General features: G+C 31.6%; 2 protein-coding genes across 10 annotated transcripts; both read left to right on the top strand.

Moving 5' to 3' along the window:
• The first annotated feature begins 10,327 nt into the window (after window positions 1–10,327).
• Window positions 10,328–15,272, top strand: LOC112737281 (RNA polymerase sigma factor sigA). 8 transcript variants are annotated; one of them, XM_025787109.3, is made up of 10 exons: window positions 10,328–10,872; window positions 11,263–11,967; window positions 12,798–12,996; window positions 13,083–13,175; window positions 13,582–13,710; window positions 13,799–13,852; window positions 13,947–14,024; window positions 14,129–14,191; window positions 14,487–14,599; window positions 14,998–15,272. In XM_025787109.3, exons 2-10 carry the CDS (start codon window positions 11,270–11,272, stop codon window positions 15,104–15,106), a joined length of 1,536 nt encoding a protein of 511 aa, XP_025642894.1. In that variant the 5' UTR covers window positions 10,328–10,872; window positions 11,263–11,269; the 3' UTR covers window positions 15,107–15,272. The 8 variants fall into 8 exon arrangements, 4 of the variants coding, with proteins under 4 accessions (XP_025642894.1, XP_025642891.1, XP_025642893.1 ...); XM_025787106.3 differs by having other exon boundaries at window positions 10,548–10,872; window positions 11,193–11,967; XR_011870223.1 differs by having other exon boundaries at window positions 10,555–10,872; window positions 11,225–11,967; window positions 14,129–14,330.
• A 948-nt stretch (window positions 15,273–16,220) lies between these two features.
• Window positions 16,221–20,463, top strand: LOC112737280 (maltose excess protein 1, chloroplastic). 2 transcript variants are annotated; one of them, XM_025787105.3, is made up of 9 exons: window positions 16,221–16,873; window positions 17,089–17,255; window positions 17,889–18,179; window positions 18,402–18,491; window positions 18,893–18,994; window positions 19,078–19,196; window positions 19,606–19,668; window positions 19,753–19,814; window positions 20,055–20,463. In XM_025787105.3, exons 2-9 carry the CDS (start codon window positions 17,181–17,183, stop codon window positions 20,135–20,137), a joined length of 885 nt encoding a protein of 294 aa, XP_025642890.1. In that variant the 5' UTR covers window positions 16,221–16,873; window positions 17,089–17,180; the 3' UTR covers window positions 20,138–20,463. The 2 variants fall into 2 exon arrangements, with proteins under 2 accessions (XP_025642890.1, XP_025642888.1); XM_025787103.3 differs by having other exon boundaries at window positions 16,299–16,873; window positions 17,082–17,255.
• The last annotated feature ends 4,702 nt before the right edge of the window (window positions 20,464–25,165 follow it).

Here is a 25,165-nt window from a genome sequence, read left to right as displayed (position 1 = left end):
TATTACTTGAAAAATCATTTAACTAACGTATAAATTTTATTAAATAACTTTATAAAACTATTTAAAATTCTACCATAAAAATTATTTTTAGTGATAAATTTGTAGTGATAATAACATAATGATCACTATATATTTTATTTAATTTATATTTTTTAGACATATATTTGTCGTTATTACTAAATATCATAGTAGCAATTATATATTTATTGCCGCCATTAAAAAGATTTTTATTGACAATTATATAATTGTTACTAAAACCTTTTAACAACAAATTATAAAATGACTACTAACATTCAATTGTTGATAAATATATTAGTGACTCTTATTTTTATTGTCACTAAAAATAAGTTTTTTAATAGTGATAATCAATACATTAAAATAATTAAACTCTACTTAAGAACCTAAAAACGACCAACAATCACATAGGATGCTAGAAATGTTATTAATCGCAAGTACTAATCCCAACTATCGATAATTTAGTCAATAACAATTAACAAAGAATAAAATTAAAGACAGGGACGCCTTTATTATCGGGTAAATTACCTTATATTTTGTTCACTCCTTCGTTCATTAGTGTTTATTTTCACAATTTAATAGTAGGGGTGGGGTGATCAGTCACTAAGCATGCAGTTAGTGATTTTCAAACGATGATTGTGGCCGAAAGTAAGATTAATTAACTTGGTCTCGTTAATTTCCAACCATGAATTTGATACGTAATTAGTTTGTGCTACTTTGAATGAGACATATATAATAATAATAACCTTTTAATAGTATTAACCAATGAATTGCAAGGAACGTTGGGAACTTGAACTTTGGAATTTACGAGATTAAATAAGGTAATGTAATTAAGTTGGGTTAGTCTAATGATTAATTCACTAATTTGTTTAAATAAATACCGTAAATTCGAATATTATTTTGTGAATACAGTAATTTATTGACCAATAGTAAACTGTTAAATAGAATTCCAAATTTATGACGAATTAATTTATTGGTTTGTCGGGTTAAAAAATTCTGTAAAAAAAAAAAAAAAAGTTAGGTGTGGCCTTGATCAGCACCTTGAACACGACGTTTAGATATCATTATAACCACTACTGTAAAGGTTAATGATATCATTAGCTTAGCTTATATTTTAATCGATGACACTATTAGTTTAATTACTCAATTGAATTGCATACCAATTTCGTTTTCTATTGCTCTTCGTCTTGGAACCACTCAGAAATTAATTAATTATTTCCAATGAATTAAATGATATTTGCGTGGACGTCGTTACAAAGGTTTTTATTTTAATTTATATTAATTAAATAATTGTATTAAAATACAAGGTTACTTTGTGTTTCTTTTTGTCTTCTCGTTTGATCGTCATAAACTATATATATTTTTGTTTTCTATATAAAGTGGACGAGATATTTTTTTACTTTTGATGAAGTTAACAATGAAAAATGAATAATGAAAGTGAGAAACGCATTACAGATCTTTTCATAACAATAAAAGATAACCATATTTCAAAAATAAAAAGATTTTCTAATCTTAAACACTAATTATGATCAAAAGTATTGCTATGTCTTATTAGGAAAGTGAAACATTTATAACAACTAATTATCTCTCGTTGCTTAAAACATTATAAGGGGTTAATTTGATTTTTTTATATTATAAATTCATTTGTCTTATATTTTAAAAGATCAAAAACTAATTTGTCAATTTCTTTGTTAGAAATTAAAAATTGACATTGGCTAGGATCAAATTATTTTTAGACGAGCAAATCTTTTTATGAGAATATGAGATAACTGAATTTCATTGATCAAAAGTACAAATATATACAAAAGACAATTCGATGATAGTGGAAATAAAGGAGATATAGTGGAAAAAGATAACAAAAAAATGGTAGAAAGAAGAAGGGAGATGCCGCCTGGGCTAAATGATAGCATGGTGTTTCCAAGACATATTCCTGCTGGTTAAGATCAATTGCCCTTTCAACGGAAAACGACTCTTCAAACAAGAGAACTTGAAACCTTAGCAAATGCCAAAGGAGTTGCATCTAGGTTCATTACCAGTGGTTGTTTCTGTTTGTCTTTTTTGTTATTTTGGTAATGCAGCGAGTTACTGTCCAATATTAAAGATTAGAAATACGACACAATAAGGTAGCCACTTATTTTGAGGTATACCTAAGATGGATAATGTGTAATGGGCTTGTGTGAAAAGGTCAAAGGTAATGGTAAATGCGTTAAAGAAATATATTTATGTAAAAATTAGGTTTAAAAATACTTGAAGTGTTGGAAGCTATTTATAGAAAGAAATGATAACTTAATTATCATTTATTAATATCTTATCTAAAATTAGTGAATAATTTCTTTTCTTATTGCATAGAAAGTTAACCTATGTTAAATAGTTACTTTATTGAGGATAATAATTTGTGGAAAGTTGATGTGCAATGAATTATGCGGAAGAATAGAGAAGAAAGCAGAGAACGAAAATTTTGTGCAACAAAAAAGATTTAAAATTCTTAGTATATCAGTAATATTTCTTTCAATTATATTCATTTAGTTATTCAACTAATATATATATATATATGACTAATAACTATAACAAAAAACAAAGCAGGAAAATAGTCAACTAACACATAAATTAATAGTACATCAAGAATAAGGAATTATTTATTTCATTCTCTATAGCCCTCCCTTCAAACTCATAGTGGATTGAAGAACTACTCTGAGTTTGTTCTTGAACTTCTCAAAGGAAGTAGTAGATAGTGGTTTAGTGAGCATATAAGCAATTTGGGAATTAACTAGGATATGAATCATACGCAATTGCCCTTTAGAGACTCGATCCTGGTCAAACTGCAAATCGACCTCAAAATGATTGCTTCGAGTATGAAGAATTGAATTGGCAGAAAGCATTACAGCACTGAGGTTGTTGCAAAACACAGTAGGCGCAATAAGTTAAGGAATACCAAGTTCTTGTAGCAACTTAAGAACCCATAGTATTTTGACTCCAACATCTGCAAGACATCTAAATTCAGCTTCTATAGATGAGCGACTCACTGCCATTTGCTTTCGACTACACCAAAACACTGGGTTATTGCCAAGAAAGACACAATATCCATTAGTAGACCTGTGATCTTCAATGTCACTCGCCCAATCTGCATCCGCAAAGACAAGAGTACAAAGATCAGTAGACTTTTGAAAACAGAATCCATGATAATACACACCTGAAAGATAATGAAAGGTCCTTTTTAAAATTGTCCAGGGATGTTGCTTGGAATTTTTCATGAATTGACTAACTCGATTCAGAGATGGAGATCTTTGGATGAGTTAAGGTTGCATATTGCAACCCTCCAACAAGAGACCTACAGAGAGTTGAGTTTTCATATGGTTCAGACCCTTTAGAAATCAACTTGAAAGAGGATAGCATAGGGGTGGGGACAGGCTTGGAGCTAAAGAGGCCTACACGTCTTAACAGATCAAGAATATATTTTGATTGTGAAATGTGAAGCTCACCAGTGCCAAGCATATTGAATTCTAAACCAAGGAAATAATTCAAACTACCTAAGTCTTTAAGAGAAAATTTAGAGTTCAAGTCAGTGATTAAAGCATCAATTTCAGTCTTGCTATTGCCAATTATAACAATATCATCCACATAGGCGAGTAAATATGTAGTAGAATGTTTAGTATGTCGAACAAATAAAGAAGTATCAGCCTTGGTATTAGAAAAACCATAAGTGAAGAGATTATAACTGAGTTTAGCAAACCAAGTTCTTGGAGCTTACTTGAGGCCATAAATGGCTTTATCAAGCTTGCGCACTAATGAAGGGTTGTTGGACACAAAGCTAGGATGTTGTAACATAAAAACATCCTCAGTTAAATCACCATTCAAGAAGGTGTTGTTAAAATCAAATTGGCGAAACGGCCAACCATATATAACAGCAAGGGAGAGAATAATCCAAATTGTAGAAGGATGAATCATAGGGCTATAAATTTAGTGAAAATTGATTCCTTCAATTTGATGACACTTTTTGGCCACCAAACGGGCTTTATATTTTTTGATACTATTATCAGGACCCCTTTTAACTATATAAATCTATTTATATCCAATAATAATAGAATTGGAAGGAAGGTTAATGAGATGTCATGTATGATTCTTGATCAAAGCATCATATTTCTCAATCATGGCTTGGTGCCAATGAGCAAAGGATAAAGCCTGAGAAGAGTCTTAGGAGGATATTGAGTGAGATTAATGTTAGAGACAATAGCTAAATCTTTGGATTTAAAAGCATCAGATTTAGATCTGGTAATCATATTATGTGTATTAGATGATTTAGGAGTAGGTGAAGAAGTAAGAATGGTAGCTTTGAATAATTGAATTTCAAGACCAGATATAGCTATATAATCATGACTAGCATGCTGATCCGAAGAAGTATAGGGAACATAATTAAAGATAGGTAGTTGGGATGTATCAATACATTGATATTAGAAGTGGAATCATGATGAAAAACTTCATATGTGTTAAGTGTATTAATATTAAGCGTAGAATTAGAAATAAAAGAAGTGGAGTCTGGTGTGATAAGTAAGGAATTAGAATTGGGAATAAGAGGTATAGGAGGCACAGAGGTAATTGTATGAGACAAAGAAGAAAAATCAGATTTAGCAGAAGCATTAGATGAAAAGAAAATTGAAGATGAAAATAGTTTTTAATCAAAGATAACATTTGTTACAATTAAAATTTTTCCTTCACGAGTAAGACATTTGAAGCCTTTGGATTGAAGAGCATAACCAAGTAAAATGCATTGTTGAGATCTAAAATCTAGTTTATGATGGTTGAAAGGTCTGGTGTTGGGGTAGCATGCACAACCAAAAACTTTGAGTATGTCATAGTTGGATTTAATGTTATGAAGCTTCTCATAAGGTGATGTAAAATCTAAGACTTTGGTGGGTAGCCTATTTATGAGGAAAGCAACGATAAGAAAAGTTTCTTCTCAATAGAGAAGAGGCAATTGAGTAGTAGCTAAGAGAGCCAAATCCATCTCAGTCACATATCTGTGTTTGCGTTCAACAACTCCTTGTTGTTGATGTATGTAAGAACAAGAGAGACAATGAACAATACTCTGATCTTGTAAAAATGTCCTAAATGTGTTAAAAAAGAATTCTTTGTCATTATCAGTTTGAATGGCTTTGAGAGAGTAGCCAGTTTGTCTTTCTATCAATACTTTAAACTGCTGGAAAATAGAGAAAATTTGAGACTTGGATTGCATCAAATATAAACAAGTATAGCGTGTAAAAGTATCAACAAAGCTCGCATAATAATGAAAATCGGATCTAGAAACTGATAGAGTAGGACCCCAAATTTTAATAAACACAAGTTGCAAATGAGAAGTGTATTCAGTTTGAGAAAGGGGAAAAGGGAGAGCATGCATTTTTGCTATGCAACAATAGTCACAAACAAAATAATCATTAGCTGAATTTTGATTAATAGGAATATTACATTGTTTGAAGACGTCTTTTATAATAGAGTTAGAAGGATGTCCAAGCCTTCTATGCCATAAAGCAAGATTGAGATTACAAAAAGCTAAAAAAATATGAACAAAATTATGATTATATAATGGTGTTGGCACACATAAATTACCACAAGAATATAGTCCATGTCTAAGAATTTCTTGAAGAAGTGTTTACTTGTTGACCTGAAATTTAACAAAATAATGGAAGGGGTGAAATTAAAAAAAAAAACGTTGTCTAAACAAAACTTTGATACATTTACAAGATTCTTTGCAATTTTAGAAATGTGTAAAACATTCTTAAGAGTAAAGAGATGATTATTATAAGGATTAAGCAAAGAAGAAAAACCAGTATGTTTGATAGAGATATCATATCCATTTGTTATATATAGTTTGATGGTAATCAGTGGCTAAGAGAAGGGAGGTTGAATCTTAGCCCCTTTTTGCTGAGTATTACTTTCTGCCTTTTATGATAGCTTCAGGAGATTTTTCTGTTTTTTGTCTCATAACCAGTCAAGAGACATTTTCTTTGTCTCGTAACCAGTCAAGAGATATTTTTCAATTTTGTCTCATATGCAACAGAAACAGAAATGGAGTAGAAGAGAAAGAGAGAATCACAACAAGAAGTATCCTGGTTCAACTGCTAAGTGCAATGCAGCCTACATCTAGTCTCCATCACAACAGTGATGGAATTTCACTATAATCAACTGATTACAGACACCAATTCTTTCCTAGAAACTACCCATTCCTATCCGAGACAAGTCCAGAATCTATCCCCAAAACTGAACTTGACTTGGTCACCTACCAAGCTTTCAACCGCAAAGTACTAACCCAACTTGCAAGGGAATCCCCACAGGATCATGAAACATAACACAGATGTACAAAGAAACTCTTAGACATCTATGGCTTTTTCTTTAATTTTTGCACTCTCTGCATTTTTCCTCTCACTGGCTTTTTTTTACAAACCTCACTCTGTTTACCTTTTTCACCATGAGACTCAGACAGATAAAACTAAAGAAAAGAATACAAAATGAAACACATTGAAGGAGAAGAACTTCTGTTAGCTTAGGGTAGCTATGAGAACTCTGTGCTTACTCTCCTTGATTCCAACCCTTGGCTGTTCACCCTTATTATAGAAGGGGAAGCTTCCAAGGTTGAAACCGGTTCAACCAAACCATCTTCTTCTTCTTCAATACAAAGGCCGGTTCAGACACAGAGAAGAGAGAGGAAAAACCGAAAGCAAATCAACATGCATGTACCTCTCTCTCATCCCTTCTCATCAAGCTTCATCAATCTGAACCTTCCATCTTGACTTTGTTCCCAAAAAAGAATTCTGACCCTTAATGAACTATTGATCCTTGACAGCTCCATCTGTTCCATTTTTGCTTCTTCCTCCATGCAGCTACAGTAGCTACCTTCTGTCTTGGATGAACAAAAGTGGAAACGAGCTTCACCTCAAGGATCTTCTTCTCTAACCGAGACGGATTACTACTACTTTTGGCATGGAGATCTTGAAACTTCTTCTTCACATCTTGTCTTTAGTGGCAAAAATCTCAGCCACACCATGCCTTAGATCTTCTTTTTACAAAGGCCATCATCAACCTAGCCATTTGCTTCTTCATAGCTTCTCTGTGATTTTCTATGATAGCTTCTACAATCTTCTTTCTCTGATGGAAGTGACAACCGAAACAAGAGAGAGAAGAGAGAAAAGTAACAAGTAAACTTTCAATGGAAGTAATGAATGATATTAATTTAAATTTAATTTCCACTTCCATTCTCCTATGCATAGTAACGTGTGGAGTCATTGAAAGCAATCAAATCACTTTTAATTTTCTCTTTTCTATTACCAATGCATGCAATCAAACCAATTTAATTTTGAATTCAATTCCACAAGAGGAAGTAGGTAACCGAACTCATCATGTTCCACTACTTCCTTTCTTCTTTCAATTTCGAACCAAAGCTTGTTGGTCTCACATCAAAAATTTTGGGCTCTTCACATGATACTTGTCCCAATAAGCATTTGCTTATGCATCAAAAATAATTCAGCCATAATGTTAAAAATTCTTTTTTGTACTAAGGCTGAATATTTTCTCAACATATTAGACTTATGTTGCTTTTAGCCCAATAATCAAATCTGCACAATAGCAAAATTATTAATCAACCAATTAGAAAAAATCAACTTAATAATTTTGCAATTAATTATTTTTAACAATGTTTGATCATCATTATATTTCAAATTTTCCAAACTCAACATAGTTGACCAGGCCCAGTATATTCAGCTGAAGAGATAAAGTTGGCAAAATTATGTGTGAGGTAGCGACTTGTACTAGTGTCTGAGTACCATGCAGTGTCAGCAACGAAAGAAGTGGAAATAAGGTAGGATTGTGACTGGTGAAAGGAGGATGAGGGAGGAGGGAGGAGGGAGGAGGATTATATGAACTAGTATTGACTGAATTAGAAGACTATCCATTGTATGTTTGATCAAATCGATAGAAGTAGTGTAAAGTTGAATCGCTTAGACGATTACACACTTGGCAGTAAAAACAATTTGTTGCTTGTCATGAATTTCTTTCACCATGTGCAAATTTTCCACCACAAGCACTTCTTCGTCCTCCAAAAATTCTTCCTGTAGATCTTGGATTGGACAAATTTTATTGAGCTAACTGAGTTTGTGCTAATCCAATGGAAAGTTGTTTGAACTTTTCAAGCATTTCTTCATAAGAAATAAGGAGAGTTTCAACCTTTCCAATGATAAAGAGTTCATGTTTGGTTTGAACAATTATAATGCAGTATGAATAATTTTCAAGAAGACCATCACATATGACTTCTATATGTGTTTCATTCAGGACATCATATCCAAGAGCAGTGAGAGAGTCACCAAATTTCTTGATAGTAACAAGATATTGGTTGATGGTGAGAAAGTTTTTCTTGACATTCTTGAGCTGAGTTCTTAATTGCTTAATCTTTGATTTGGTAGATTCAACAAATATTTGATAAAGTTTGTGCTAAATTTAAAGAGCAGATTTGCAATGTACAATTTTGAACGAACCATTAACAGATGCAAAGAGCTAAGAAAAATATTAAAATCATTTTGCATCCATTCAGTGTACGTATTTGAGATGGTACCTGCAATTTTTTCAGCATTAAAGGCATATTTTGCAGGTTCTTTTCCTTCAATAATATGATATTCCAAATTCTAACTCTTAATTGTGAAGAGAGTTTGTTGTTTTCATGTCATAAAATTAGTATCACCCAATTAGTCTATAATAAAATTGAGTGTATATTTGTTGTTGTTGGTTGTAGAAGCAGGAATAATGAGCGCCATGAATTCAAGATTCAAACTTTTGATACCATGTAAAAAGTTGATCTGCAATAAATTGTGCAAAAGAGATAATAGAGAACAAAGACTTTGTGCGACAAGAAAATATTTGAAATTCTTAGTATATAAGTAATATTTCTTTCAATTGTATTCACTTAGTTATTCAACTAGAGGTTATATATATAAGGGTGGAAGTAGTTAACTAATACCTCAACTAATAATACATCAAGAATCATCCCAAGAATCAGAAATAAGTTATTTCAGTTACTAGTGAACTTTAATTCTCTACATAATCAAACTAGAGAACTCTTTCTTGCTCCCCAAGTCAAGTCGAATTCGGATCTTGATATCCAAACTCTTGATCGTAAAAGTGATAAAACCTTATGCTTTTGGGATGTCTATCTCTAATTTTAGACGGATTATTTTAAACTTAATCTAATAATAATTGTATGTCTATTTTTAGGCCATTACCATGTCATTTAGGCCATGGTATCAACACTATTTTATAATTATTGACAACAACAAACTTTAATTTTATAGGAGGTAAATCAATAAAGTAGAAATCTGGATGAGTTTCCAGACTTTCTGTGACAAGCTAGTTTGCTCCTCTATTTTCGTTTATCTTTTTCGTTTATCTTTAGATGGACTTGAATAGTATTGTATGGGCGAATTTTTCTAAAAAACATTTCAAATGATATTATTTGTATGATCAAATGATTTTTTTATTTATTTTTTTTGGATGTTGGATCCAACGAGCTTTAGATGTGCTTAATTTTTTTTTTGGTTAACTGTTTTTTGTTTTTGTATTTGGTTTTTGTTATGGACTCTTTTTGTTAACGATGTGCAAAAAGTCACAAAAGTAGTTTAAGTCCTTTAGATGTTTGGGTAGCCCATTTGGTTAATTTTCGAACATTTAGACCTCTCATTACTCAGGCTGGTTTTGGGTAACGGACTCAGGCCTAAACAAATGACGAATAGGACCAATATAAAAGCCCATTTACTTTTTTGATGTACAAAGCCCATTTAATTTTGGATCTAAGAAGTAAAACCCCATCAACTTCTTAGTCCAAGAACACAAAGCCTCTCACATGTCTGCTTTATTTTTCAAACTGGCCATTGGAAGTTGAGGCCCAATACTTTTTAATAATTACGTGTCATTTACATTTACCAACAAATTCCAACCACAAAAAATTAAAAAGAAATTAACTTTCATACACTAATAATATAAATAAATTTTATAAAATATTTCTCATATTTTATAAAGATAATTATTTTTTAATATTTAAAACATCATCAAACAATATGAATCTTGATTAAATAATAGTATAACATTTTTATATTATATATACATTAAAATAAATTTAAAAGTAAAATAAAATAATAAAGTAATAGTGATGTCTAAACTCATTGTTATTAAATTAAATCATTATTATATGATTAAACAAATTAATATGAATTCAATACATAAGACATAAGCAACAAGCACATGGAATTATAGTGGCCAACTTACCTAATAATACCTTGGTCCTTCCCCCAGTAACAGGAAAAAATCTGAGAGTCAAGACTTAAATTAATAAGCACATAGAATTATAGAAAAAAAAAAAACCGAAAAAACTAAAAAAGGGAAAAAAATTATGAAAATGAAGAAAACAAATAGGGGAACGTGGAATTAAGAGAAAGACAAATCATCACACACCACTCAAGGCTGGTCCCAATATCTCTTCTAACCAATGATATCTCTCTCTTCCATATCTTTATCTTTTCATTTTTTTCCCCTTCAAATTTATGTTTCATTCATTTATTTCTCTGTTGCTTTCTCTCAAACATAAATTAATTAATTTTTATATGATAGTGATAATAAAAGAATAATTATTAAAAAAAAAAAAGAGAAAAATCTAATATAGCAGCAACGTTATTTCCTTCCACACCAACAGTTATGTGAGTGAAGTCTCTTCCTGTGAGCTTGTTCCTTGTGATTCTATTATTCTAAATAAGAACTACTAAGCTAATACCTTTTTGGAGCAATCATCATTCTCTGAATTGCATTTCTCTTTCTCAGTTTACTCAGGTACTTCATCAAAAACATGCCATGCATCATTTTCCGTTATTGCACCTTTTATGTTTCAATTTTTTAAAAAAAATGCAACTTTAACTACACCCCAATTCATTTATGTGTTTGTTTTTCATTTGGGAACTTCCGCTTTTATATGCTGTAACTTTATAAGTTGTTTCAATGGATTCTACACTAAAAAATTGAAGTATATGGATCCTGAATTATTTGTTTCTTTGATTTTCCTTACTCTATTAGTGTTGTTTTGCTATTTCATGGATAATCATATAGTTAGAACTTAGAACAATTTGGGAATTTTCTGAGAGCTGTATTTTCAGCTGACACAGGTTAAGAATTATTGACTTAATAGGGAAGTTTGATGTTACTCACACATAGTTATTAGGGCAGTATAACAATGGCTACTGCAGCAGTTATTGGACTCAGTGGAGGCAAGAGGATTTTGAGTTCATCATACCATTACTCTGATGTTACCGAAAAGCTTTCATTTGGCACTGATTTTGGATCCACACACTATCAGATTGTTCCAACAAAGTCTGTAATAATTGCTAAGAAGCCATCCAATTACACCCCGACCTTTGCAGCATCGAATCGCCAAAACCAGTCCATCAAGGCTCTTCAGGAACATGTTGATGCCGAGGCAGCCGGTACTTCAGATCCATTGTGGTTTCAAGGATTCAGTTCCAGTGACTTAGAGTTGGAAAGCTCTGAAATGGGTTATTCTGTGGAGGCTCTTCTTTTGCTGCAGAAGTCAATGCTGGAAAAGCAGTGGAACCTTTCTTTTGAGAGGGATGTGCTAAACGAGCATTCGAGAATGGATAAAAGCCGAAGGAAGGTGGCAGTAACTTGTTCTGGGGTGTCTGCAAGACAGAGAAGAATGAACACCAAGAGGAAGGCCTCGGGTAAAACCAGCGCAACGATCGAACCTTGTACTGCTATGCAGCTGAGGTCTGCCATCAGTCCAGAGCTGCTTCAATATCGTTTGAAGGGCTATGTGAAAGGAGTAGTGAGTGAGCAATTGCTCTCTCATGCTGAAGTTGTAAACCTTTCAGAGAAAATAAAAGCTGGACTTTCCTTAGAGGAGCATAAATCCAGGTAATTGCATGTTTTTGTTTCTTATTTTGGGATCCTATGATTCACTGAAAGAAGAATATATCTTATTTATAGCTTGCTTATCATATCCCATATGCTGCAATTTAAAAATTTAAGCATTCTTTTTGTCCCAAGAATGTTGCATGTTAAGTAATCTTATTCACTTGAGGAAGGGAAGGGTTTCACATAAGCATTGAAAGTTAACAAACTTGAATGATCAGCTGATCATTCTTTTACTTCATAGCTATGATAGAGCATCCAACAAATCCTCCTAAATACTAAATGATAAATGCTCCTAAACACTAGTAATTAGGAGGATGTTTAGGATGATAAATTATTTCCCTTTATAGAAATCTTATGTTCTGAATGAATATTAAGACCTTAAGAGCCATCAGTGAATTCTCTGCAACTTCATGATTTTTAAGTCTCATTTTCATGAGAAATTCACTGTTTTAATTTCTTAAGTCAATGGCAGAGCCTTAGTTTCAGTAATAAGTTAATGCATATATAGAACTTTTTACAGACGGAACATGGACTACCATTTTGAATTTTCTTTCATCTTATTTAACTAAGGGCAATAGGAATATTTCCTTCACATCATTGTTAACTTTCAACAACATATTGCTACTAAGAGTTCTATAAGGATGGAGTACAAATCATTATCTTTTATAATCAAATAGTCATGTTGAGTGTTCACACTGTTCTTGATATGTCAATTCTTTTGCATCCTTTGAGGAAACTTTAATAGGTAGTTTTGTTATGTGACTTTGTTTGCTTCTTTAGAAAAAATTAACTGACCTCAGTTACCTATAAACATTTTCTGTGAGTATCAGAATGAAGGACAAACTAGGATGTGAGCCCTCTGATGATCAAATTGCAGCGTCATTGAAGATTTCTCGGGCTGCACTACGAGCAAAAATGATAGAGTGCTCTTTGGCAAGAGAAAAGTTGGCTATGAGCAATGTTCGCTTAGTTTTGTCTATTGCTCAAAGATATGATAACATGGGAGCCGAAATGGATGACCTTGTTCAGGTGAATTACATAGAATCTCTGTCTTAACCTCAAGTTAGACTTTTTGTCTTCTCAGTTGTGCTTGACTTGATGTATTTTCTGTGTAGGGTGGTTTGATTGGACTTCTTCGTGGGATCGAGAAGTTTGATTCTTCAAAGGGGTTTAAGATTTCAACTTATGTTTATTGGTGGATACGTCAGGTGAGGCTGTGTGTTCTTTTTCTTTAGACAGCTTCTTGTGTGTAGATTACACATACTTTTAAAATCAAGGGAAATAAGGGTTGCATATCAGAAAATATTTAATGAAACCTCTTCAAAAAATTTCTATTAAAGGCTTCCATTGGTCTCATAATTTGTGCAAAACTTGAAATTATATAAGCATATATTTTACAATCAACAGAATTTGTTTAAACCTTTGATATTATATATCATATGCTCCTATGCTGTCTTTTTTATCTAAATAACCAATTTAGTTATAGAAAATTCATCTATTTCCATTTTATTAGGATTGGGATCATATAAACTTGTGTTCTAAGAAATCCGAGCAAGGATATTTTACAACTCAAATTGGTCTGTTTAGCATGGATTATGTTTTCTCTTCTGACAGGGTGTTTCAAGAGCCTTAGTTGAAAATTCAAGAACACTTAGATTGCCCACTCATATACACGAAAGATTATCTTTAATCCGCAATGCAAAGTTTAGACTGGAAGAAAAAGGAGTTACTCCAACTGTGGAAGTAAGTCATCTAAAATTAGAACTTCTGTATCAAATATTTTAGAATTTTAAAGTATTGGTAAGCCAACCTGAACTGCTTTCTTTTGCAGAGGATAGCAAAATGTCTTAATATGTCTCAAAAGAAAGTCAGAAATGCCACTGAGGTAATGTATCATAGAGTTACACGACCCTCGTATACATATTTTGATATCCTACTGTTCTGTTGTTGACCGTGTGCAATTTACATGCATATTGCAGGCAATGAGTAAAATTTTCTCGCTTGATAGGGAGGCGTTTCCATCTTTGAATGGTCTTCCAGGAGAAACTCATCATAGTGTAAGTGTTAAGTCTTTACTAGTACATCAAGGATGATCATTGGAACTGGTTTCGGCTTTATGAATTGTTATCAACCATCTCATTTGTTTTCTGTTTTCTCCCAGTATATTGCTGATACTCGCGAAGAGAACATCCCGTGGAATAGAGTAGATGAATGGGCACTAAAGGTATGTAGGGAAGTTTTCATTTTAATGCCTTGTATATTGTTCCCTTTTTAAGTGCATGTATAATGATCCTTTAACTTAGCTCCAAACTGCATCTCCATGATTTTCACAGTGAACACTATGATGGCATTGGATGATATATGTAAGCATAGTAAATTGGCATCGTTTAAATAATGTGTTTTCTTCCCCTAAAAGGCTCAAATTTGGAAATGAAGTTAATCTCTTTTCAGGCAGAGAATCCTGCATAGTCATTTCTGAACTTCCATATGGTTGTAATACCTGTTGTAATCGTTTACAGGACGAAGTGAATAAACTCCTTAATGTGACCCTTGTGGAAAGAGAGAGAGAAATCATTCGACTCTATTACGGATTGGATAGAGAATCTCTTACATGGGAGGATATTAGTAAACGGTGAGTTTCAACCATGATATCCAACTTGAATTGGAATATTTGCAACTATAAATTCACATGTGATACATAATATTTGGTAATTGCTCTTGCCATGCTGGTGCACTTCATGGAGCTTTATGGTTAAATTCCCACTTTCATGTCACTTACACTTTACATGCTCTGAAATGAAGCTTCAATGTATCACACTAACTACACTTAGTCATGTCACGAGTCAATGCTAAATGATGCTTTTCGGACAATCAAAAGTTCTCCAACAACTTCTAAAGAAACTATGGTCTTCGTCCCAGTCATTCGTTCCGCTGTCAAAAGTTAAAACTATTTGAACGAGAAACCTTTCGATGGTCGTATAAATAACATTTCTAATTCTGTTGGCGACTTGGTGTTCTTTCTCTGTGCAGGATAGGGTTGTCAAGAGAAAGAGTAAGACAAGTTGGACTTGTTGCATTGGAGAAACTAAAACATGCTGCAAGGAAGGGAGGGATGGAAGCCATGCTTTTGAAACATTAGACTTTGGACTCATTGAGAGACATGTTAAAAAATGTATATATACAGAAGGGAAGTGTGTACCTAGAAAATTTGACTTCCTGATTGAAAATAGATGAAAGAGGCCATATAAGGGAACACTGAAAATTTGTAAACCCCATCATAATATCAATTATTGTCTATTGTAATAGTTTTTGTTTTTATCAATAGGTTGAGGGATACAATCTATGGATCTCAACTTTCTATTCCAGAATGATGAGGTCACGTTTATTTTTTTCCTTCTATTTGTAGGGGGCCATAGTCCCAAAAAGCCAACATAGCAATAGATCTTAAGTGTGAGCTATCTACCACATGCTAGGTTGCAATATATGCACACATACTTTCCATCATAAAAGTAACATGTGAAGAATCATCACAAGTTTTATGGAGAGATTTTCTGTATAGTGGATGTGAGAAGAATCAAGCATCTTTCTTTACATGCATGATAATGCATTCCTCTTTTGAGATGAATGATGGTATGATGCACAATTAAATGATTGAATAAGATAACTAATATTCCTTCTGTATCAAAAGTTAATTGTTTGGGGCATCTTTATAAATGATTGTTCCATCAGATCAAGAAGATCCCACTTTCATTTGTTTATTATTTTGAGATTATCATAGCTTAGAAAACAAGGAAAAGGAAACACATTTTTTCAAAATTCAATTTAAGGTTTGATGTTGGTTAATAAATTATTCAATATATAAAATAGTATTTAAATTCCTGATATTTGTTTAAATAGACTTGATTAACCTAAGTTGATTATTATTTTTATATATTTGACAACATATCTAATTTGATAGTTTGGGTAGGTCGGATAAAATAGATGAGAATCCTACCATATATGTAATTCCACCGATTCGGATGGTCAATTCACTCCAATCAGAGTGAATATGTTTAACAACGGAAGGTTTTTGTCTCAATCCAATCTATACTTTGCTATCTTCGCTTTGAAATTAATTTGGGTTGGTTGAGTGGTCAGCTCACTTGTCCACTTAAATAAATGTTGTGGGTTTAAATCTCACCTTATACGTACAATAATTTATTTGTCAACAACAGACTTTTAAATAGAATTTAGATCTGAATCCGCAAATATACGAGTAGTATTGCCAGCGTAACTTCAATTGATCTACTCCGTTGGACATTTGAAAGAAAAAATAAGGGCCCTTAACGTAACTCAGCTTCAACGGTGCAAGTTGCTGCAAGATGCGTCAAAGTGCAAGATTGCAGATGCAGTTAAAGCTGGAAGCAAATATGAAATAATAATATCCACGTGGTAGTCTTGGAGATCCTCATATCTGCCACCGTCCAATCCCCGTTTTCCAAACCCCAACACACACTTCACATTCTTCGCTCCCTCCAAACTCCTATTTCTATTCACTCACTCACTCTCCTTTCTTGTCTCATTCGAATCCCAATCAGAATCATCGAGTAATAATATCAAACACTTGGTGGGCGAATGCGAGCTTCAACCAATTCAAGTCATGGCTCATCAGTCTTGTGTTGTGTCTCATCCTCCACCTTATGCTCCTCTTAGACACCACCAAAGTCAACATCACAACCGCAACAATAACAATAACAATAACATTAACAACCTCGTACAATTCAAATATCCCACGCTGCTTCTCCCTCGCACACATCATCATAATGCTTCTGCGTCTGCCTCCAACCTCTTTGCTTTTCCAAGGCGCAGAAGACCCAATATCTCTCTCAATGCTCTTGATTCTGATGCCCCCGATTCGCATCACCAGGTACCTCTTTAACCCCCATTGTCACCATTTTTTTCGTTCCCGAATTCAGTGGCACCTTGTCATTGGGAAATTTTGGATTTTTATGTAATGGGTGTATATGATTGTTGAATAATTGGATACACGTTTTAACCTTTTTTGCAGTTTTATTTTGATTTATCATATTACAGTGGTGTTCTCTTTTGGGATTAACTTTGTGCATTGTTTGAAGGGATCAGTTAACTTTGGGAGAAATGAAAGCTACCAGCAATGGGATTCTCTTACAGCAAAATTTTCTGGAGCTGCCAATATTCCTTTTTTGTTACTGCAAATGCCACAGATTATACTCAATGCTCGAAATCTTGCAGCTGGAAATAATACTGCTCTCATGGCTGTCCCATGGCTGGTAGGGTGCTGCCTCAAGTTTTGTAATCCCTTAAATAAATCCCAATTAATCCCCGGAATCAGTCATAAGGAAATTCTAGTCGAACGCTTTAGTCCTAAAAATTTTAATTATCAAATATTTACTCCGTAATTTTTCTTGTTGAATTATTATATTTTGTGTGATTTACACATTCCTCCTTAAGGGTAGATGATATAACACATTTTGCACGTTAATTTGTCATGCCTACATGTACCTTCCTTATAGAGAGTCAGTGTTATGTTTAAATCTCAGGGGAGATTAGTGTGTATTTTTGGAAATAGAAGGGTGTTGTGTGTATATTAAGATAGGTGAGTGTGATTTACTCCCTTCTTCTTTTTTGCTATTTTTGTTCACATCTGAGGACATTTTTTTAACTGAATAATTGAGTGTAATCATGTTTTACTTCATTAAACTAGAGTAGTTGTTTCCAAAGCTTGTGTGAATTCTCTTCGCTTGGCTGAAATATTCAAGTTTTAACCATTGTTTCAAATTATGCTATAGAATTGTAAAGTTTCAGAATTTATAGATTCCGATTGTCTTTATTCAGTTGTTCCTGTTCTTCGTTTAATTACCTCAATGTGAAATTGATCTTACACAATAAGGGTGTCAATGTAGGGAATGCTTACTAGTTTGCTTGGAAACTTGTCACTACTTTCATACTTTGCCAAGAAGAGAGAACAGGGAGCAATGGTAGTGCAGACACTGGGTGTCGTTTCAACATTTGTGGTCCTTGCTCAGCTGGCATTGGCAGAAGCTATGCCTTTGCCGTACTTTTCGGCGACTTCAGTTGTTGTGGTGTCTGGTCTTTTCCTGAATTTCATGAATTACTTTGGTTTGCTAAATGCCGGAATCTTTCGATTGTGGGAAGATTTCATTACTATTGGGGGTTTATCTGTGCTTCCCCAGGTAATACTTTCCTTTTACCCCCTCAATATAAATCAGAGAATTGTATCAATTTCATTTAATTTTGTTAAGTAGTAGTACGACATAATCACATTAATTCAGTAACAACTGCTTATGTATGTTAGTATCATCTCATCTTGCATGCATTGGTGCACACTGGCAGATAACAGCTTTATATCCTTTTGCTTCTCATATTACGTTGTCTAATTTATAATCTGGATACAGATAATGTGGTCGACATTTGTCCCCTATATACCTAACAGCATCTTGCCCGGGGCAATTTCTTTTGTGATAGCTGTCTTGGCTGTTACCATGGTAATCTTCCTATATCCTTTGTTTTCTGTTTGATTATGTCTTAACTCTCAACTTAGTCCAGGTTGGATGAGTATGCCATCTACTGCCCCTAGTGCTTCTATCTTGATCTGCTGTACCTTGTAAACATTATTTTCTAGTTCGCTTGAAACTCTTATGATTAAGTAACATTTAAAAAAAAAAGGTTTTTGGTGAGCAACAACATGCCTTAAAATGAAAGCCAGTCATGATTATGCACTTATTTCACCAATTCATGCAGAATAGGGTATTCACAGAAATGGGATCCATATTGTTACATTTAAACGTCATATTATCTATCAACTGAAACTAAGAAATGCATAATTTAGTAGTATAGGCTTTTACTTCCATTGTCATGTTAAATGCATAGTTTTTAAGATTTGCAGGCAAGAAGTGGAAAACTTTCTGAGCAAGGTGTCAAATTTGTTGGAGGAATATCTGGATGGACAGCTACATTACTTTTCATGTGGATGCCGGTTTCCCAAATGGTAAATGTTATATACGAGAAATTTTTACAAGGAGCAGTTCGATTCTTGTATTTATGACCTTTGTGACTTTTCTTGTTCTCTAGTGGACAAATTATCTCAATCCCGAGAACATGAAAGGCTTGTCAGCAATTTCTATGTTGCTAGCTATGATTGGGAATGGACTTATGCTCCCACGCGCACTCTTAATCCGTGATCTCATGTGGTAATTCTCTGTTTTCTCCTGACATGTACATTTCATCAGAACACCATATTTACATACATGACATTTTAGAACAGTTTTATCATTGAGCCCTTGACCAAATAGCACATATCATTACATTGTTTGTACTCTAAGGTAATAGGGTACAGGTTGCTACTTTTCATAGTAGAAAGCAAAGTGACTTGTTGATGCATGGAATTCTAATCCAAATTTTCATGGTTATACTATAATTAACAGCACTTTTGTTTACTCTGCTCCCGTTGACATGCACATGGCCCACCTATAGTTTCTTGATCTTCCACCATTGCCTTCGTGTTGTTCTTGCTTCAATTTTGGTGTTGTGTATTTTTTTTGTAGCTACTTCTACATATAAAGTCGGCTCTTCATTGGTTAAAATGAACTGTAATTGTAGGTTCACTGGTTCAGCTTGGGCTACCCTTTTTTACGGATACGGGAACATTGCATGCCTATACTTGTAAGCTAATCTAAGCTCACTTTTCCCCTGCATTTGTGTTTTCTTCAGCAACAATTATAAACTAATATTGCGCTTTCTTTTCAGGTCAAACATTATCAGCAAGGAATTCTTCTTGGCAGCAACTGCTGGTTTGGTTTCATGGATAGGTTAATTACTCTCCTGGCCCTAATGATAACACACAAACACACTGAAACACAGTCACACACTCATAATAATACATTGATATGATTCATAACTCAGATATTATAGGTATCCCATCTCCATATTGCAATTGTAGTCATTTTTTTCCTCTCAATAAATAGACTAGGAGCATTATACCAAAAATACAATATTTTGTGGAGATTGATTTTATTTTATTTTATTTTATTCCTTGTGAATTGTGATAGGAATGGCTTTCTGGAGAGATTCTGTAGTGCATGGTTACAGTTCACCTTTGACTTCCATAAGTCACTTAGTTTCTGGATCATGAAAGTCCAAGCTTGTATTGTTGCTGCACTGAAGCTCAAGTTATTCAGCCATAGATTAATCTTTGTTGAAAATTGACATTGCCACGCTTGGTAGATACAACAGTTGTATACAAACTACTGAGTTTTTATATATTATACATATATTACTTATAGTACGTTGGATCATAATTAGTATTCCTCTCAGCTCTGAGGGCTGAGAACAATAATGTTGTAACTAAATAAAAAGGTTTAAGGATCTCACATTCAAGTTGTGATATAGCATTGCTTTGCACTTCTAGGACATAAATGTATTGATGAGACTAATTCCTTTATTCAATTGTTTCTTCAATTGCTTGAGTTTAATTACTATACACTTAATGTGTTATACAGTCATTTACTCACTTAATCAGATTCTTGTATTTTGAGGGAAGAGTATAGTATTATGTTTACTCTCTATTTTTTTTTTTTTGGTCAACACTCTGAAATAATTAAATTTTGTCAAATTTGTAATTAAATCATATGATTATCTTAATAATTAAGTGTTGCTAATTATTTTATCAACCATGCTACTACATATACACTAAAATATAGTCACTAAATTAGTCTTTTATAGAGAATATATGTTGAAATATAAAATACATATTAAAAATGAGTTAAACAATGTATGTATTTATATCAAATTCATGGTGATTGATTTTTTATATGTGCATAGTATTTTTGTTATTTAATTGAAAGTTTGTGCATATGCAATTTAATAAATAATATATTTTCAAAATTTTTAAAGCATATTATCATACTTTATAAATAAATTATTAAATTCTTTTTAAAGTATGTTAAGTTTTGCATGTTTTTTAAAAGAAAAATTTAATACACAATCTGGAGGAAGAATGTTAAGACTTTAAACATACTTTTGATTCTACCTATATATAGTAGAGGATAATCAAACATAAAGCATCTTATTTTAAAACCAAATTTACACAACTAGTTAGTGTATCTACCCAAACAAAACAAAGAACCCTTCTTTATTTTTTCAAATTTCAAGGTTCTATTATATAAAAAGTTATACAAAATATACGAGATTTTAATATTAATGTATTATTATTAATTTAATATAAGTTTACATAGATATTCATTTATATTTTACTGCTTGTAATTTGTTTTAGATAATTTTTTAGTTGAATATTTGAATCTCTAATAAATTTTAATTACTGTATATTAAGTTGGTGTTTTTTATTTTCAATATTTTATTTTTAGAATTTTGCAAAAACAAAAATAAAGAGTGATAAAAATAAAAAACATTGAAAGTAAAAATAAAAAATCAAAATATAAACTAAACACAAAGGATTGATTATATATTTTTAAAATTTTTTATTTTATTAGACAAATTAATTTTCAAGTTTTATGTTTTTTCATTGAGGTTAATGAAATTCACCTAGAAGAAGAAGATTGATCATATAATTTAAAAAATTACTTAATGAAAGAATTTAACATGAAAAATAATATCTAGATTCACTCTTTTCAAGTTACTATTGAGCATTTGTTCTTTTTTTTTTTTTTTTTTTTTGTGCTCTAGGTGTACTCTGGGTAGTCTTATACTTTATTAACAAACCATTTTAAGAAAATGAATGAAGTTGACAGAATTTTGATTTTGTTTGTTGCAGAAACAAAAAATCATGCAAGAGAGGTAGTTGAGATAGATAAAGAGTACTCTTGTCTCTTGGAGAAGTAGAAGGAATACAACAGGAAACCACAACTAATCAATGGAGGAGATGGAATTGAGGTAATTCACAGAGTTCTTGCAAAGGATGGAAAAAAGGGTGTTAAGAAAATAAGAGGTAAAGGTGGACCATATGGGTTACAGAGTACCAACCTATCAATAGCAAGCTTGTAGGTGAGAAACCAAACCGCCTTTAGGTTTGGAACCTTTTTTACAGCACTTGAAGTTGCTCTTACTTATGATGAAGTAGTAAGGGCCATGTATGGCTATTGGCCTATTGCACTTGTTTGAACTTCCCTCGCTATCATGGCATAGAATCCGTAGGCTCCAATAAATCATTGTCTGGTGTAAGATCTGATCAGAAATTATCAACTGGACCTTTTTTAGATATTTTGAATGATGGTGATTTTGCAAAAGTTGAAGGATTTGATGAGAATCTTAACGAGTCATACAAAAAATTTAAGTTTTTCGAGGTAAATAAATTAAATGGAAACAAAAATAAAAATGGGAAGGAACTAGAAGTTTCTAGAAAAAGTAAAGAACTAGAAGGAGAGTTAGAGGAGGTTTTGAAGAACTCTGGCATAGTTGGAGAGTATGATAATCACATATTTACATGCCAAGGATCCTAGTTGCATGATTATGAATACAGTTATAGCTCTTGTGATACTACTAAACAAGGGTTTATAGTAAAGAGTGAAGTGTAAAATTACAAATTCTGTATGAGTTAGAATGCATAAATCATCGTTTTGGATACCTGCATAATATGATTTCAAACAGTAATTTTTTCACCATTGACAACAGGAGTCCTTGGCTTTGGCAGGACAGTTCAAGCTTTTTGTCCCAATTTCATATTTTTTTATTTGATTCGAGATGTGATTGGTCACTGATTAAGTGTGCAAGGAGGAGGATTCTATTCTTTGGAAATGATCTCATTCACTTATATAGAATTGTTTGGATATTTCTTGGAGTAAGTTTTTAACACTATAGTGCAAGACTTGTTAAATTTTTGTTCCATGAAAAGAGTACATCTGTTAAGGATCTTGAACTTGTCTTTGATAGTGGCAGCTCATATATATATATATATATATATATATATATATATATATATATATATATATTTGAATTCAAAAGTTTATCAAGCCATTGTTGATATGGTAGACAACGCCGACATTTTATTGAATTATTGTGTATACGATACTTTTCGACACTCACTATTGTGTCAAATCATGTCTTAATAAAAAATAAATTTTTTTCTCCGTATACGTAATAATATATATTTTTAAATGAGTTTAAAAATAATATATTATTATTTATTAAAATAAAAAATATTTTAAATATTTTATATAATTAAAAAATTAAAAATAGTTAAAAGTTATTTTATATTTTACTTGAAATACAGGTGACTAATGATTTAAAGAAACAGAAATTGAAAGGAACTACTGATTTATTGAAAGGATGCAAAGCCTTTTACATCCCTAACATTGAGCTTCTAACAAGTAAAGAATTTGCAGTTTCAACTACCACTAAAATCTTATTTAATTGACACATGAAAATATATGTTCGGGATTCTAAATAACAATGAAGTAGGTCTCAAAAATCTTAACATTATAGGTGGTAAATCTCAATGAAAACCAACAATATAAATGCCAATCACATATTTCTTCTTAGTTTGAAAATTTGATGGTAATACATCTTTTTTCTTACGTTGTACTCTACAGAGATCTCACTACAAGATAAAATTGTGATTTATGACAATGAGAACAAAAAGTTTGGATAGGTTTTAGCCAATTGTAACAGGCTTAGGTTATAAGCCCTTTTTCATATTTCTTTTATTTTGACAGCAAATAAGTCTCAGATAATTTTTTTACCTTATTTTCTTTCGATTTTTAACAGTGGATCGTGAACTTAAAAGTAAATTTTTTAAATTTATAGGTTGTAATACGATACAACAGACAAATAAATAAGTTATTTTAGCTTAGGATGCTCACATGTGAATAAAATAAAACATATGATTAACCATGGTACAACATATCTATATGCTTAGTACAATAATATGTTATGTGTTATAAGCTAACGTTAATAAGTGTAACTAATAGAGAAAAGTGTTAAGCAGAAAGATTTTAAATGCCGTTAATGCAAGATATACTATCAAGATATGGAGAAAGTAACTGTAGAAATTATGCAGCTTTGCTAAAACAAGTACTCTAAAATAAACAATGTACAATCACAAGATGGTCAATTCATACACAAGCAAGGTAATATTAGTGATGGCAAGAACAAGAATTTAAAAAATATCAATCTATGTAGGAAAATAATCATCTAGATACTAGTAATGCTTTTGGATCAATTGCAAATGTGTCCGAAAATGAGGTTTTGAAAATTAATAACACTAATAGTAACTTTAAAATATTAATAAAATATAAGAATTCATCTCCTGAATAGTCTGAATAATTTTATAAATATTTCTTCCATATTTTTACTCGAGAGTACATAAATTATAGTAAATTTTTCTATGTTTATTATTATAATAGATATGAACATTACACAAGTTTGACAATGTTTAAAAGTAAATAAATATTAAAGTCATATGAAAATACTTTTTAATTTATTCATATTTTTATTTTAAATTAAAAAGTTTCACTAAATAATAAAATAATTGATTTTAATTTTTTAAATATTGTCAAAATTTTATAATCATCATAATAATTAATATATCATGTGAACTAAAACATTAAATTCCTAAAACACAATTATTTAACTATACTTATTTTTTAACTTTTTTAAAATATGCAAAATATTATTTTAGTTCTGGTTATTTTTTTATTATTTTAGCCTATGAATGATACTTGATAATTTATTTTTTCAGTACTTTCTCATATTAATTTTTAAAATTTATCAATAAAAAATACACTTCAAACAAGAATTCATAAAAATAAAGAATTATATACATTTAATATGTATTTTTAAGCTATAAAGTTGAAATAAAACTTTTAATAAAAACTAAATGTAGACAATGTGTGTACTCAACAAATAAATTGATATAACTAATAAGTATTTGTGTTTAATTGATAAAAAAATTTAAATTTTTTACTTTAATAATACGTTGAAATTTAAATTTTTATATAATTTTTATTAAAATATTTTTTAATTATAATGATAAAGATACTAACTTGCTGAATCAAGAGTGTTGTCTGTTTATTGTCATTCTTGTGCTGATACATATAAATAAGAAATTAGATGTCTTTAAAAGAATTCATTCACTATAATTCTATTAATGTGGATTTTTTTTTTCCTTGTACATTAAAGAGAACTTTTCTTTGAATAATTTTATTGA

This window comes from Arachis hypogaea, chromosome 13 (genome assembly GCF_003086295.3).
Source record: "Arachis hypogaea cultivar Tifrunner chromosome 13, arahy.Tifrunner.gnm2.J5K5, whole genome shotgun sequence".
Taxonomy (NCBI): domain Eukaryota; kingdom Viridiplantae; phylum Streptophyta; class Magnoliopsida; order Fabales; family Fabaceae; genus Arachis; species Arachis hypogaea.
Note: the sequence above shows the minus strand (reverse complement) of the source record. Positions and strands in the feature narration are given on the sequence as shown.

What these genes read in the sequence shown, in the direction of transcription:
- LOC112737280 (XM_025787103.3), top strand. Translation starts at nt 16,607, where the DNA reads ATGGCTCATCAGTCTTGTGTTGTGTCTCATCCTCCACCTTATGCTCCT. An exon ending in TCATGGCTGTCCCATGGCTG is followed by an intron (nt 17,256 to 17,888) that starts GTAGGGTGCTGC and finishes GTGTCAATGTAG; the next exon opens with GGAATGCTTACTAGTTTGCT. An exon ending in CTGTCTTGGCTGTTACCATG is followed by an intron (nt 18,492 to 18,892) that starts GTAATCTTCCTA and finishes TAAGATTTGCAG; the next exon opens with GCAAGAAGTGGAAAACTTTC.
- LOC112737281 (XM_025787109.3), top strand. Translation starts at nt 11,270, where the DNA reads ATGGCTACTGCAGCAGTTATTGGACTCAGTGGAGGCAAGAGGATTTTG. An exon ending in AAGTCAGAAATGCCACTGAG is followed by an intron (nt 13,853 to 13,946) that starts GTAATGTATCAT and finishes TGCATATTGCAG; the next exon opens with GCAATGAGTAAAATTTTCTC. An exon ending in TAGATGAATGGGCACTAAAG is followed by an intron (nt 14,192 to 14,486) that starts GTATGTAGGGAA and finishes AATCGTTTACAG; the next exon opens with GACGAAGTGAATAAACTCCT.